At 49.1% G+C, this 14,046-nt stretch overlaps 1 protein-coding gene across 8 annotated transcripts in view; it reads left to right on the top strand.

Moving 5' to 3' along the window:
* The window catches only part of RIPOR2 (RHO family interacting cell polarization regulator 2), a 230,348-nt gene that overhangs the window by 208,721 nt on the left and 7,581 nt on the right, over window positions 1-14,046 (top strand). For 6 of the 8 annotated variants that reach the window (XM_039216705.1, XM_039216713.1, XM_039216706.1 and 3 more), the window contains 4 exons: window positions 1,034-1,192; window positions 3,848-4,050; window positions 9,839-9,922; window positions 13,286-13,376. In XM_039216705.1, the coding sequence (XP_039072636.1) occupies window positions 1,034-1,192; window positions 3,848-4,050; window positions 9,839-9,922; window positions 13,286-13,376 (537 nt within the window). Of the gene's footprint in view, window positions 1-1,033; window positions 1,193-3,629; window positions 3,747-3,847; window positions 4,051-9,838; window positions 9,923-13,285; window positions 13,377-14,046 lie in introns of those variants that run through there. The other 2 variants (XR_005525405.1, XM_039216707.1) reach the window with 2 other exon arrangements.

Below are 14,046 nucleotides of genomic sequence, written 5' to 3'. Positions count from 1 at the left end.
ACAGAGGAAGATGTCTGCCATTTGGTTTGGGAGGGAGCCCTGGCGGGCTGGGAGGGAGACCTGGGAGGGAGCCCTGGCAAGCCCTTGCCACTTCCCCAGCCGCCGGCCCTGGAGATGAGGCTGGCTCTCCAGAGAAAACATCATCTAGCCATCGTCTACTCTAAGAAAAGAAAGACATCCAGCATGTTCTAATTCAGAATCTCAGCAGTGGCTTTTAAAAACACTGTACGTCCAATGTTGTTTAAGTGACTGTATACATTTTTCATTAAATGTCACCCATAGAAGAGTGTTCCATGGTATAACCACTTGGGAAACACTGGCAATTCTACTAAAGCTAAATATACCCCTACCCTGTGATCCAGCAATTCCGCTCCTAAATATACCCCTACCCAAGATCCAGCAGTTCTGCTCCTAAATATGTCAAGTGAGATACATGTTTATAGTCACAGAAAAAGGTTCATAGTACCTTTCTTCACAAGAGCTGGAAATCAGAAACAGCTCAAATACCCACCAACAAGAAAATAAATGTGTGTGTGTGTAACATATATGTATATAGTACTGCGTATATAGTGTCAGTCATACAATAGGGTATTACAAAGCAATTTTTAAAAAGAATAAACTACTATTGTAAGAAGCAATTTAGGTGAATCCCACAAATATTTTATTGAGTAAAAGGAACCAGATACAAACAGTATATACTGCCTAATCCCATTTATATGATGTTCAAGAACAGGTAACGCTGATTCATATTGATAGAACTCGGATTATTAGTTACCTGTGGTGGAGGTGGGGGCGGTCTACACTCTGGGAAGGGGGCATGAGTCAACCTGGTGGGGTGCTAGCAGTGTTCTGTTTCTTGACGAAACGCAGTTACACGGGTGTGTATACATGCGTCCAGTAACCAAACAGCTGCACGCTGAGGACCTCATCGCACATACTGCACTCTGCCGCATACCATGGTACAAAAACAGACAGGTGAGTGAATGAATTGTCACGGCTCTTGAAAGTGCTTTGTGTTTCTCCTTCCAAACAGTGTTTCGAACCCTGGTGTCCCAAATCCTGGACCAGGCTGAGCCTCTGCTCCCCTCCAGCCTCTCTTCAGAAGTCATCACTGTTTTCCAGTATTATAGTTACTTTACCAGCCACGGTGTGAGCGACCTAGAGAGCTACTTGAACCAGCTGGCCAAGCAAGGTGGGACATGTTCTTTCATTGCAGTGTGTGGTGGCTCAATTTGGAGTGAGCTCTGGTCTTGTCAGTTTTAGTTTTTAGTGCTGGTAACCATTTCTTCCCCCAAATCAACAGCTGGGATGAGATCAGCCTTTTCAACGATTTCTGGATCCTTAAGAGTAGTGAGCCTCTTGGCAGTGAACCAGGGATTTACTGAGAGCATCCCAATCACCTGGCAAGGGTATGACATTGACAAGAAGCTGATTTAATGATATAATTTTCTTCATTAATGGATTTGCCATTTGTGGGATCAAGCCTATAGGCAGTAGTGTTTTATGTTGCCCTTTTTGGTGACGCTTTCATAATAATCAGCAGTGGGGTTCATGAGAAGGCAGATGAGGTGACGTGTTGGTCAGGAAAGGTGAGAAGATGGAAAACCAAACCTCAAGCTGTGTCTCCAGGGAATGTGAAGAATGGGCACCCATATAATGGAGTGGCATGAAGCTCATTATCGCCTTCACTCCCATGTGCTGCTTCACATGTTAGAAATAAAATAAGCACCTGCAGTGAGGGGAAAACTCTTTGGGAGCACAGCCAGGCAGTGAGGAGCTGGGTTCTGGTTCCCAAGTCTGCACTCTGTAAATCCACCCAGATGTCACCACTGCCAAGAAAAGGGGATGGGAGTGCAGTGTGTTCGTTACAAGTAGACAGGTTGGCTCAGCACCAGACTCAGCCCTTCCTTCCAGAACGTTGAACCCTGCACTGACATGTCCATCCCAGGGAGAAGGAGCACTTTCTCCCCCACCCAGTGCCAAACCTACCAAAACACAGGAGAACCTGCGTAGCCCTCATGAGGAGCAGACACTGGTCCAGAGTTCTAGAAGGAGAACGGAGGCAGGAGACCACAGGATCTCACTGTCGGAGAGTCTTCCTATCTTCTCTAAGTTTGCAACTCTCTAAAGCAGCTTTCTGAGTAAAGTTCTCTGCTGCTCAAGTGACATCATTGGCAGTTGACATCTCTGAGCCTCTCTCCCAGCCCCCCACGGTCCCAGGGAAGATGTACCTACTCCCCAGTAGGAGTGGAAGATGACTGTAGAAGAAACCCTAATCTTGTACCTTCTTTCTTAATTTTTTTTTTAGTCTTTATTTTTGAGAGAGAAAGCACAAGCAGGAGAGGAGCAGAGAGGGAGACACAGGATCTGAAGCAGCTCCAGGCTCCGAGCTGTCAGCACAGAGCCTGATGCGGAGCTCGAACCCACAACTGTGAGATCACGACCTGAGCGGAAGTCGGACAGTCAACCGACTGAGCCACCCAGGCGCCCCAATACTTGTTTTTTTTCCTTCTTCTTCCATTAGATAAGAAAAAGGCCTTCATTATTTTTTAACGTTTATTCATTTTTTGAGAGAAACAGAGCATGAGTGGGGAAGGGGCAGAGAGAGGAGACACAGAATCTGAAACAGGCTCCAGGCTCTGAGCTGTCAGCACAGAGCCCAGCGTGGGGCTCAAACTCACTAACTGCAAGATCATGACCTGATCCGAAGTTGGACGCCTAACTGACTGAACCACCCAGGCTCCCCCTTCCTCATTATTTTAAAAAAAGAAAAAGACTAGAAAACAAAAAAGTACACCCAACAATATTCAGATCACCTATTATCTTGTTTTTAAAATTTAATATATTTTTAGTTGGATATGCGTGGATTTGAAATTTCAAAATTGTGATGACCTATTATAGAGTATTATATCCTAGCTTTTATTTGACATCATATCTCATGTTATTTTTTGAAACTTTTTTAAAAAAAAGTTTTGTAGTTTCCCTGCATTTGGATGCATGCAAATATAGTTGATTACTGTTAAACAGGTCGTTTTCCATCATTTGTTTGTTTTGTTGTATATATAATACTATATGGAGACCTTGTGCTATGCTGTTTATTTATAAAGCAGTTTATTTATAAAGAACATCCCCAGTGGGAGAAATAGGAAATTAAAGCCAAGAAAAAAAAAATCTCGAAAATTCACTAACGTGTCTATTGTATAGAGGATACTGTTTTCCTATGGATACAAATTGTAGGTTATTGTTTCCCATCTGTACCGACCAGATATGCTCTTATCCTAATGTTTTGGTGGCTAATAGATGCCTGTACTGAATACCTTGTTAGGGATCAGAATATGTTCTTTGGTCATGGAACATTGTCCATTTGTCCAAACGGGACTCAGATTTTTATTTTTTTATCATATGTCCACATTCCAACCCACCAACTGGATTTCTCCATCGGGGCCCAGGTGCCCGCATGCAGACAGACAGAATGTCAAGCTGGGCTCCCTTGGGGCTAGCGGATTGCCAGAAGGGTGTAGCTCAAAGACAGATGGACAACAGAGTTTGCTCTCATCAAGAAGACTGTAGAAAGTGTTTACTTGTATATTCGCTATATATTTTTACATTTGACTATTTAATACACCTAGAAGTTATTTTAATGGCCATACGAGATGGAGATTGCCTTAATGGAGTTGTTTGAATCATGCCCTGTTGTCACGAATTGGAAACACCACCTTCATCACATGCTGACTCTGCATACTCGGGTCTGCAAAGTATGGGACTATGTATACTTGAGTCTTATATTTTTAGTGAGTGTGTTACCTTATGATCAGAAGGTGAATCTCACTTTCTTTTCACTCTTTAGTTTCCTTGATTCAGACTCTGCAGTCGCTAAGAGATGAGAAACTGCTCCAGGCCATGAGTGACCTTTCTCCCGGCAGCCTCTCGGCCCAGCAGGAAGTACTCGGGACCCTGGCCATGCTGCTGACTGGGGATGACCAGCAGGCTCGTGAAGCTGGAATGCTGTACTTGGCTGCAGCCTCCAGAAATGAGCACTTCAGGGAAAAGGTAAAGCCCCAAACCATGACATCAGGCCAGAAGTTTGTTTATTTTTCTGTCATTTACTATGAATATTTTGCCATATGTTTTTTATAAAAAATAATTTTCTTCTACCTATTAATAATATATACCCTGTATCACAATTTAAACCATAAAAATGTACTGTAAATATTTGCCCCTAAGTCTAGCCCCCAGAGAAAACTGTTGAAGATTTGGTATATATTCCTTCTGATATTTTTCTATGCATATGCTAACATCTATAATTCTTTTTTTCTTTTTTTAATGTTTATTTTTGAGAGAGAGAGAGCACGAGCAGAGGGGGAGCAGAGAGAGAGAGAGCACAAGAAAGAAGAGGGGCAGGGAGAGACGTAGACACAGAATCTGAAGCAGGCTCCAGGCTCCCAGCTGTCAGCACAGAGACTGATGTGGGGCTTGAACTCACCATCTGTGAGATCATGACCTGAGCTGAAGTCAGACACTCAACCAACTGAGCCACCCAGGCACCCCTATAATTATTTTTTTTCTTAAATAAGATCACACTGTTCTGTTGCATAACTGAGTATTTAAATACAATTGACCACGGCTACTTTCCATGTTAGAACATGTTCATTCTATGTGATGGATTAATGTGCATCTCAGGGCAGGGACATTCTGTAATTTATTCTCTTTTTCTGTATTGATGGGCCTTTGTGCACCCAGCTCTGATAAATACCACAGTGAGCATACACGCACACATATTTCATGAGTAGTTTGACATCAAATCATCAAACTATTGAGTCAAAGAACAAGATTATTTTTTATTTTAAAAGCTAGTGCTCCTTTTTTCCAGGGAAGAGGCGGTTTGCCCTCCTTCTTGGCTTTAATTTAGTACCAGCCACGTGTGACAGGCATCGGCGATTCAGGCACACGGGGGCCCCATACAGACAGCAGCCCGGTCCCTTTTATAATCTGAACAGTTGTTCCAAAAAACAGCTCACGCCAACCCTCAGATCAGCTCAGTAAAATTAAACTTGGCCCCTTCTTGACCTGGGAAAGGTCAGTGTTGACAGCTGAGAAGAGCTTAACTTTCTGAGCATTAGCCACGCTAGGGAATGTGGGATGTTTGTGTCTTTACAAGATCTCCCATTCCAAGGCCATTTGGGCCCAAGAGCAGGGACTTCGTATTGTTCTTCCCTACAAAGCTCCAGACTTTCACTGGGATCCACTCCAACGGCTGTTCTACAAGCCAGCCGTCCTCACTCTACTGAAGAGAGAGGAGGAAAGGTAAAGGCGTGTGGCCACTGCTGGAAGCAGCCTATACAGACAGACAGTCTTCTGTGAGCTGGGCCATGGTGCCCTTCGGTCATGACAAGGACTCATGGTCTAGCATGTCCTTAGAAAAGGCAGCCTGGGGCGCCCGGGTGGCTCAGTTGGTTAGGCGTCCAACTCTTGATTTCGGCTCAGGTCCTGATCTCACCGATAGGATGGAACCCCGCATCAGGCTGCACTAACAGTGTGGAGCCTGTTTGGGATTCTCTCTCTCCTCCTCTCTCTGCCCCTCCCCCACTTGCTCTCTCAGTTTCAAAATAAACGTTAAAGAAAATAAAAACAAAAAAAAACAAAACACAGCAGCCACAGTAATTAGAACACAGCCCTTCTTTGGCTCTTCTGTATGTGCCTTCTACTTTCAGGACACATGCCACAGGCTCTCTCTTTATTCCAGTTCAGTTCTCTTTGTTACTAACGCCCTTGGCTTCATTTTCCATGACAGAGCCTTCCCTTGCCAATGGCTTAGCTGATATAGTAGTTAAGAAGCTAGAAACTTAGGTGCCCCTGAGAAATGTTGGGCCCACCCTGCCCAGTCCTTGAGTTCTTTCCATTTTTTCCTATATGAAATAGCAAACATTGCAACATTAATTCTGTACTCACATGTGAAGGGCTAAAGCAAATATAAAAATATCTGGGTGAGAGCTAGTGTTTCCATAAATCTTCAACCTTCAAAAAACCATAGCTATTGAAACAAACTAAAAGTTGTAGATTGGTTCATTTTTGAGGCTTTTTACCTTCCCCCCACCCAAACAAGTAGAAGATATCTATTCTCCAATTGTACCGTTGTGTTGGACGTCATTGTTTCTCCAGTCATCTGGGACTTGCCAGAGGAGACGTTCGCTGTCCTGTACAGTGACAGGGACTTCTTGTTTCACAGCGCGCCTTCTCTTGGCTTTTTAGAACTCTTACCGATCACCGGGCACCTGGGGGAATCAGTCAGTTAAGCATCTGACTTCGGCTCAGGTCATGATCTCGTAGTTCATGAGTTCCAGCCCTGCGTTGGGCTCTGTGCTGACAGCTTAGGGCCTGGAGCTGCTTCGGATTCTGTGGCTCCCTCTCTCTCTGACCCTCCCCTGCTCATGCTGTCTCTCAGAAATAAATTTAAAACATTTAAAAAATTAAAAAAAAGAATAAGTAAATACTAAAAAAAAAAAAAAAAAAAAGAACTCTACCAATCTGAATGTCACAGCAGCCACCTCTGCCTGGGCCACCACTCAGACTCCAGTGAGCAAGATACCACTCACGTGTCCTGTGAGATGGTTGGTGTATGTCTGCAAGGCACAGGGAGTGCCGGATGCTTCCTCAAGCCAGGAAGCAGCACGCGTCTCCCACTCAAGCCAGCAGGGTTATGGGCTTCATGCTCACAGAAGTCCCATCCAGAGATCATATCCCCAGGGAAGCCACCTGGGTGGCTCGGTTGGTTGAGTGTTCTGCTCTTGGCTGGCACTCAGATCCTGATCTCACGATTCATGGGATCAAGCCCCTGTCAGGCTCTGTGCTGGCAGTGCAGGGCCTGCTTGGGGTTCTCTCCCTCTCCCTGTCTCTCATCCTTCCCTGCTCAAGTATGCACACTTTCTCTCAAAATAAATACATAAACATTCCCCCCCCCAAAAAAAAAAACCAAAACCAAGACCCAAGTACCAGCAGTGTGGACTGACCGGGCCCACATGCAGCATTTTATCCCTCTTGAATCAGTGTTACGCAAACATGCCTGAGACGAAGGACCACTTACGTTGGTTTCGGCCAGTTAAGCCTTGGAGTGTCTGGTTTGCGGAACGAGTGAAACTCTGGTTAGGTGGTTAAGGCTTGGAGGCTCTTAGGAGGAGTACAGGAGGGAGATGGACAGGGGAGAAGAGAGAAGCATCACGTGCTAAAGTTCATCCTCTTTATAATGTTCACAAGGACTGGCCCTGGAGGCCAATTGATAACTATGCAAAAGCCTAAGGGAAATGGGACATTTAGTATGATTACTACTCACAACAGCCAAAGAGTGGAAACGGTCCAAATGTCCGTCAGCTGGCGAGCGCACAACTGCAGCCTGTCCCTACAGGGGACATTGTGCAGCGGACAAGGGATGAAACCCTGACTCGCGCCACAGCGTGGGGGAGCCTTGAACACGCCTGGCTACGTGAAAGTGCGAGGCACACAGGGCCACACGCTCTGTGACTCCGTTCCCACAACGTGTGCAGACGAGGCAAACCCAGAGAGGGAGGGATCGGTGGCTGCCAGGAGCTGGAGGGCAGAGGCCAGGGGCGCGACCCCAAAGGGTCCAGGATTTCTTTTTAGAGTGATGGAAATGACCCGGTCCCTTTCTCTTGGTACCACCTAAAAATAAACTTTATGATTAAAAACAAGAAAAGAAAATGATCTGGAATTAGGTGGTAGAGATGGTTTGTGAGTACATGAAAAACCACCGGGCCATACACTTGAAAGGGTGCATTTCGTGGCATGTGAATTACATCTCCATGTTTGCGCACACCTGAGAATCCAGGCCGCGTCCCATCACAGCCGGGCGGGACCGTGACGCGCTGGACGCCACTCCATGAGCAAACTCATCACCAGGCGCTCGGTTACGCTTTCAAGCTCTTCCGTCCAGGCGCTGTGCTGATGGGTGCTCAGTAAGCACAGAATATCATTCTAGGTGCTGTAAGGAATCAGATTAATTTAAAAAACAAAAACCCCAAGGTCTTCATCTTTAGGGGGTGGCAGCATAAATGGAGTCACTATTGTAGCTTTCTCCCATAAACAAATATATGAATACACAGATGTGTATAAGAATGATAGTAATACCGCCGCTCTGTTTATTGAGGGCTTACTTTGTGCCACGGCCGGTTTTCAGTCCTGTACGTGTGTCACCACGTGTAAGATTCATAAAGCCCTGTGAGCGGCTTTCTATTCCCCCCATTTTGCAGATTAACAGACTACGGCACAGGAAGTTAAGTAAAATGCAAGAGGCACATGTGAGCAAGTTGAGGGTAGAAAATAGGCATAAACACAGGTGTGCCTAAGTAATGATAATTCGGCCAGCGTCAGTCACAGGACATCCGGAAGCTAGGAGAGAGCCGGTCACACAGTGGTTAGTGAAGGGGCCTGGCTCTTGAGCCAGTTTAAAAGTTCATTGGTGTGGGGGGTTCAGTCCGGTAAGCATCTGACTCTTAATTTTGGCTCAGGTCATGATCTCACAGTCATGAGTTCAAGCCCTACATCAGGCTCTGTGCTGACAGCGTGAAGCCTGCTTGGGAGTCTCTCTGCCCCTCCCCTGCTCACACTCTTTGTCTCTCTCAAAAGTATATAAATACACATAAAAGAAAAGATAACCAGGAAGGGGGTCTGTCACACGGGAGCAGCAGCAGCAGCAGCAGGACACAGCACTGACTGCGGCAGCAGCGGCGGGGCAGCTGGAGGGAGCGGGAGACAAACGTGTAGGATCTGGAAAAGTCCGTGAGGGGGCGTCCCAAGCTGATGCGGGGCACAGACAGAAAAAGGGAGGCGCTCTGCTCATCTGAGGGAGAGGCTGGGAGGCTTGCTCACGGGGGAGGGGGACACCACACAGGGGCACCACAGGGAAGCAGTCCCCTCTCGTTCGGTGCTAAGCAGCAGACACGTGGCAGCGGTGATCCAGGCATGAAAGAAAGACCTTGACAAGACACGGCCGAGGCAGAGAGGCAAATCTAAGACATAAAAGCTGTTGGGGCGCCTGGGTTGAGCATCTGACTCTTGGTTTCGGCTCAGGTCATGATCTCATGGATTGTGGGCTCAGGCTCCACATAGGGCTTCATGCTGACAGTGCAGAACCTGCTTGGGGTTCTCTCTCTCTCTCCTCCCCCCCCCAAAATAAATAAAACAAACTTTAAACAAAAGAAAGAAAAATAGAAGCTATTGAGAAAGAAATTAGCCTGGTAAAGATAAGAACTTATTTCTACGTTGAGATTTTTATGCAGAGCACCGTGTGCTACACATCGAACTCAGCACCACTTTTCTGCCCCTTCCCTGCTCCCTTTCTGCCGAATGCCTTGTTCTCCCTCAGTGTCCCGGCCAAAATCTAACCCATCCCTCCCCGTCCGGGTGGGGTGTCGTGTTCGTGCGCCCTGCCCTGGCACTTCGGAAGGTGGCCTTCTTCCACGCGACTCCCTTCACGCCTCATAGCCACTGTGGAGACACAATTCCCTGCAGGCCCTTCCCCAGTCTAGCACCTGCACTAGACCTCAGGCCTCTCGAAAGCTGGGAACGCACCTGTGCACCTTCCCACTTCATATTCCACAGTGTGTGGCCTGGCACAGTAATCTATTGAGTTCAGAGACCGTTCTTTCAGTAAACATGAATTTTTATGGATATTTTTTATGGATGGATATTTATGGATTCTTTTTTGCTCTGAGGATTGTACAAAATGTCTTGTCTCCTCTACGGTTTAGGTCGGGGAGTAAAAGTGATACCTCTACAACTGCAGCCTAATCAAAGTGTCCTCACGGGGTGCCTCCCTCTCTTCCAGGCCCTGCTCTACTACTGTGAGGCGCTGACAAAGGCAAACCTCCAGCTCCAGAAGGCAGCCTGCCTGGCCCTGAAAAGCCTGCAGGTAAGACCCAGCCCCAGAGGCCCCGACAGCTGAGCTCTGAGCAAGTCTAGGCCAAGTGCACACAACAGTTTTCTTCCCATATTGGGAAGCACATATCTTAACCTCCTTCACTGTGGAAACTGTATTTGTTGGGGTCTTTTCTTAAAAAAAAATTCCTTAATGCTTATTTCTGAGAGAGAGAGAGAGACAGAGCGTAAGTGGGGGAGGGGCAGAGAGAGAGGGAGACACAGAATCCGAAGGAGGCTCCAGGCTCTGAGCTGTCAGCACAGAGCCCGGTGTGGGACTCGAACTCGCTGACTGCGAGATCATGACCTGAGCCAAAGTTGGTTGCTTAAGTGACTTAGCCACCCAGGCGTCCTGGAGTCTTTTTTTAAGACAATAACTAAATGTGACTTTATTTTGTCAGAGTTGATAACTTTCAGAATGAAATAATTATGGGTTTCAACAGCCTGCAGGTCAGTGTTAGAAAAGCATAGCTTATCCCAAAAAAGTTGATAGGATGATTTCACTAGTTTTTCTTGTGTACAAAAAAGAGCAAGGGCAAATAAAATTTGTAAGAAAATACTGAAATTCGGTGTGCCAATAAATTCCCAGATGCTTCCCCACAAGCTGCTTTAACAAGCAGCTCACACTTTTTCTTTTAATGTTCATTTTTGAGAGAGCGTGCAAGTGGAGGAGGGGCAAGAGAGAGAGACACAGAGGGTCCGAAGCAGGCTCCTCGCTGATAGTGGAGAGCCCTGTATGGGGCTTGAACCCACAATCCACAAGACCATGACCTGAGCTGAAGTCAGACACCCATCGGCTGAGCCACCCAGGTGCCCAGCAGCCCACCCATCTTGACTGTGTCGGGGGAGGTGGCACTGAGCAGTGACAGAGCTAACATGTAAATGGAACAAAGGCTGAGGAGTCCAGACATTAGAGGGTGTGCCTTTCGGGGCGCCCAGCTGGCTCAGTCTGCGGAGTGTGCAACCCGGAGTCGTGAGTTTGAGCCCCCAGTTGGGCATAGAGATTACTTAAGGAAATTTAAAAAAGAAAGAGTTTGCCTTTCGATTGGGAAGATTTAATGTTCACCCTACTTTAAATCGTCAAAAATAAGACCACTCTTGAGAAAAGGATGAAGTCACACCTTCAAACTTGCTAAAATCTTGGATGGCCTCGTGGGACAAGGGACTGCAGCCGAATGGGCATGAAGAGAGGGGTTAATTCTTTCAAAAGAGGATCTCACGACCTGTGCAGAGAGACAGCTCCGAAACGTAGCCTGCCTTGTCACTTGCTGAAAAGTCCCCTTATGTGGCTGAGAGAGCCCACAGCGATTGCTACGTATTTGAGTGGCCCCCCAGTGCCCGTGACTTCTCAGAGATGATGGGTGTGACACGGAGCTAATGGAAACAAAGACACCAGGGTACCGTGAACTGTGTCTGCTTCTGTGGCTTTGTGCAGCGTGAATGTGACCGTAAAAGCAACGGACTTGACTCTAGCACATCTCAAGTCTGGGAGCACCGATTCCTCTGTTTTTCTCTTTTCCTCCAGACAATACGGTCCTTTGTGCTGGACAAAGCCCCTCTTTTTAAACCATCCCCAGCCCCCCAGCTCCTGAAAGGGGCTCCAGGCAGCATGGTAGGAAAAACAGTGTAGACTCAGGGTTCATCCACCCAAATCAATCAACTTTAGCCATCTTCTCAGGGAAAACCTCATCATCATCGTCGTCATCATCATCATCATTGTTACTATAATTGTTGTTGCTTGGTTGATGCTAGCAAGCAGACATCACATTTTCCTGTTACCAAACTGGACACAAACTGGAGAGATGGAGATCCTCAAACCAAGGGGCCCCTGAAATTCGGGTCCCTCTTGTGTTTCTTTGGGCTAAGACAGCCTGAGGCCTGCAGGCCGCTCACTGCTGTTGACCCTCCTGACACAGGCACCAGGGCTCGGTGAGCCCGGCTTCCTTCCAGAAGAGTCACAGTCTCTTGATCTGGTCCCTTAGCTCGTCAGAATGTCAGAGAAGCGTTGTTGTCTTGCCTCACGGGGCGCCCGGCGTGGCGGTGTCCGTGGAGACAGGCGCCAGGCCCTCCTCTGCCTGCGTGCCCTCCCCCGTGTTCTCTGTCATCTTCCCCGACTAACAGCCCCCCGGCACGTACCCCACTTGCTGCTGGCGTGTCACCCCCAACCGCACCCCTCACCCACCTCCAGCCCTCTGCACCTCGGTGGGGGGTGCAGCTCTTCAGTGCCCCCCCACCTCACCCTCATACCCGGCCGCCCCCCACCCCGTCTCTGTCCATGGTCTCCCCACTCTGCTCACCCCGATTCGAGCCACTCCCACCGGCCTCTGCCTCCGTGGAGCCCACTCCTTCCGTGCGTGCTTTCCGTGGCTGTTGGACTGCTCTTAACACAAATCCGAGGTGCCTGGGCAGCTCCATCTGTGAAGCGTCGGACTCTTGATTTCGACTCAGGTCATGGTTTCGTGGTTCGTGAGCTCAAGCCCCACCTCGGGCTCCGTACTGAGGGTGCAGAGCCTGGTCAGGATTCTCTCTCTGCCTCTCTCTGCCCCTCCCCTGCTCACTCTCTAGCTCTCTCAAGAGCTTCGCAAGCTCTTACGTGGCTTCCCACGATGCTAAGAATGAAGTTCAGAACACTGCATGTGGCTTGTGAGGCCCTCCTGGATCGGGATCCTGGGACAAGCCGCTCCCCTCGCCTGGCCCCGTTTTCCTTCTCCACAGCGCGTGTACACACACACACACACACACACACACACACACACACACACCCCACCCCACCCCCGGAACCATCTATCTTTCCCCTGGACTGGAAACTCCCCCCAACCCCCACCCCCCCCACCACCCCTCCCACCACCCCCCGGAACCATCTATCTTTCCCCTGGACTGGAAACCCTGGGGGGCCGGGAGCGAGCCCCGGTCCATGGGGCGCTGATCCGTGTGGGATGAACGGACACAAAGGTTCTGACCCCCCCCCCCTGCCCGGCTTGCTTCCTATCGTCGGGCACATAAGCTAAACACTGAGGCCCTGACTGAGTGCCGGTGGGAACCAGGAAGGCACACGGGAAGGAGATGGGAGACGGGGATCCCGTTCCAGAAGGACAGGCCGGCTGCTCGCTTCCGGGCCGGGGCTCCTCCAGTGCCCCGCCTGCCTGCGCTCCATCCCGGAGCCGGGAGGCAGGACGGCGCACCCTGGAGCCACGGCCCAGAATGCATTGCTTTAAAAGAGCCCCGAGTGAGCCCGACACCCGGCGGGGCCAGGGACCCTGGGTCAGACCGTCTTGGCCTCGAAGTTCCTCCCGGCGTCTCCGCACCACCTCACGTGGCCCCGACGGGAGTGTCAGCGCTAACGGCTCTCTCCCCGCAGGCCACCGAAAGCATCAAGATGCTGGTGACCTTGTGTCAGTGCGACACTGAGGAGATCAGACACGTGGCCTCGGAGACCCTCTTGTCTCTCGGTGAGTTTCGCTTACATGGCTGGCTGCTTTTGGCGCTCTGCAAGGGTGCGCGTCCTGGGAGGCCTTCCCTCTGGGGCCCCGGCTCTCACTCACACTCGCACGGGGGACCTCACACTCGCACAGGGGACGTCACACACGCACACAGGACATCACACTCAAGGGGACATCACACAGTCACAGAACGTCACACTCGCACAGGACGTCACACTCACACGGGAGTCACACACAGGGAACATCACACTCACACAGGGGACCTCACACACACAGAGGACATCACACAGGACGTCACACAGGGAACGTCAAACACACAGGACATCACACTCACACAGGGGAGTCACACTCACACGGGACATCACACAGGACGTCACACTCACAGGGGAGTCACACACAGGGAACGTCACACTCACACAGAGGACATCACACAGGACATCACACATAGGGGAGTCACACACAGAACATCACACACAGGACGTCACACACACACACAGGACATCACACAGGACGTCACACTCACAGGGGAGTCACACACAGGGAACGTCACACTCACACAGAGGACATCACACAGGACATCACACATAGGGGAGTCACACACAGAACATCACACACAGGACGTCACACACACACACAGGACATCACACAGGACGTCACACTCACAGGGGAGTCACACACA

The sequence above is a fragment of the Hyaena hyaena genome, unplaced genomic scaffold, assembly GCF_003009895.1.
Source record: "Hyaena hyaena isolate Hyena2069 unplaced genomic scaffold, ASM300989v1 scaffold_652, whole genome shotgun sequence".
In the NCBI taxonomy this organism is placed as follows: Eukaryota; Metazoa; Chordata; class Mammalia; order Carnivora; family Hyaenidae; genus Hyaena; species Hyaena hyaena.
Note: the sequence above shows the minus strand (reverse complement) of the source record. Positions and strands in the feature narration are given on the sequence as shown.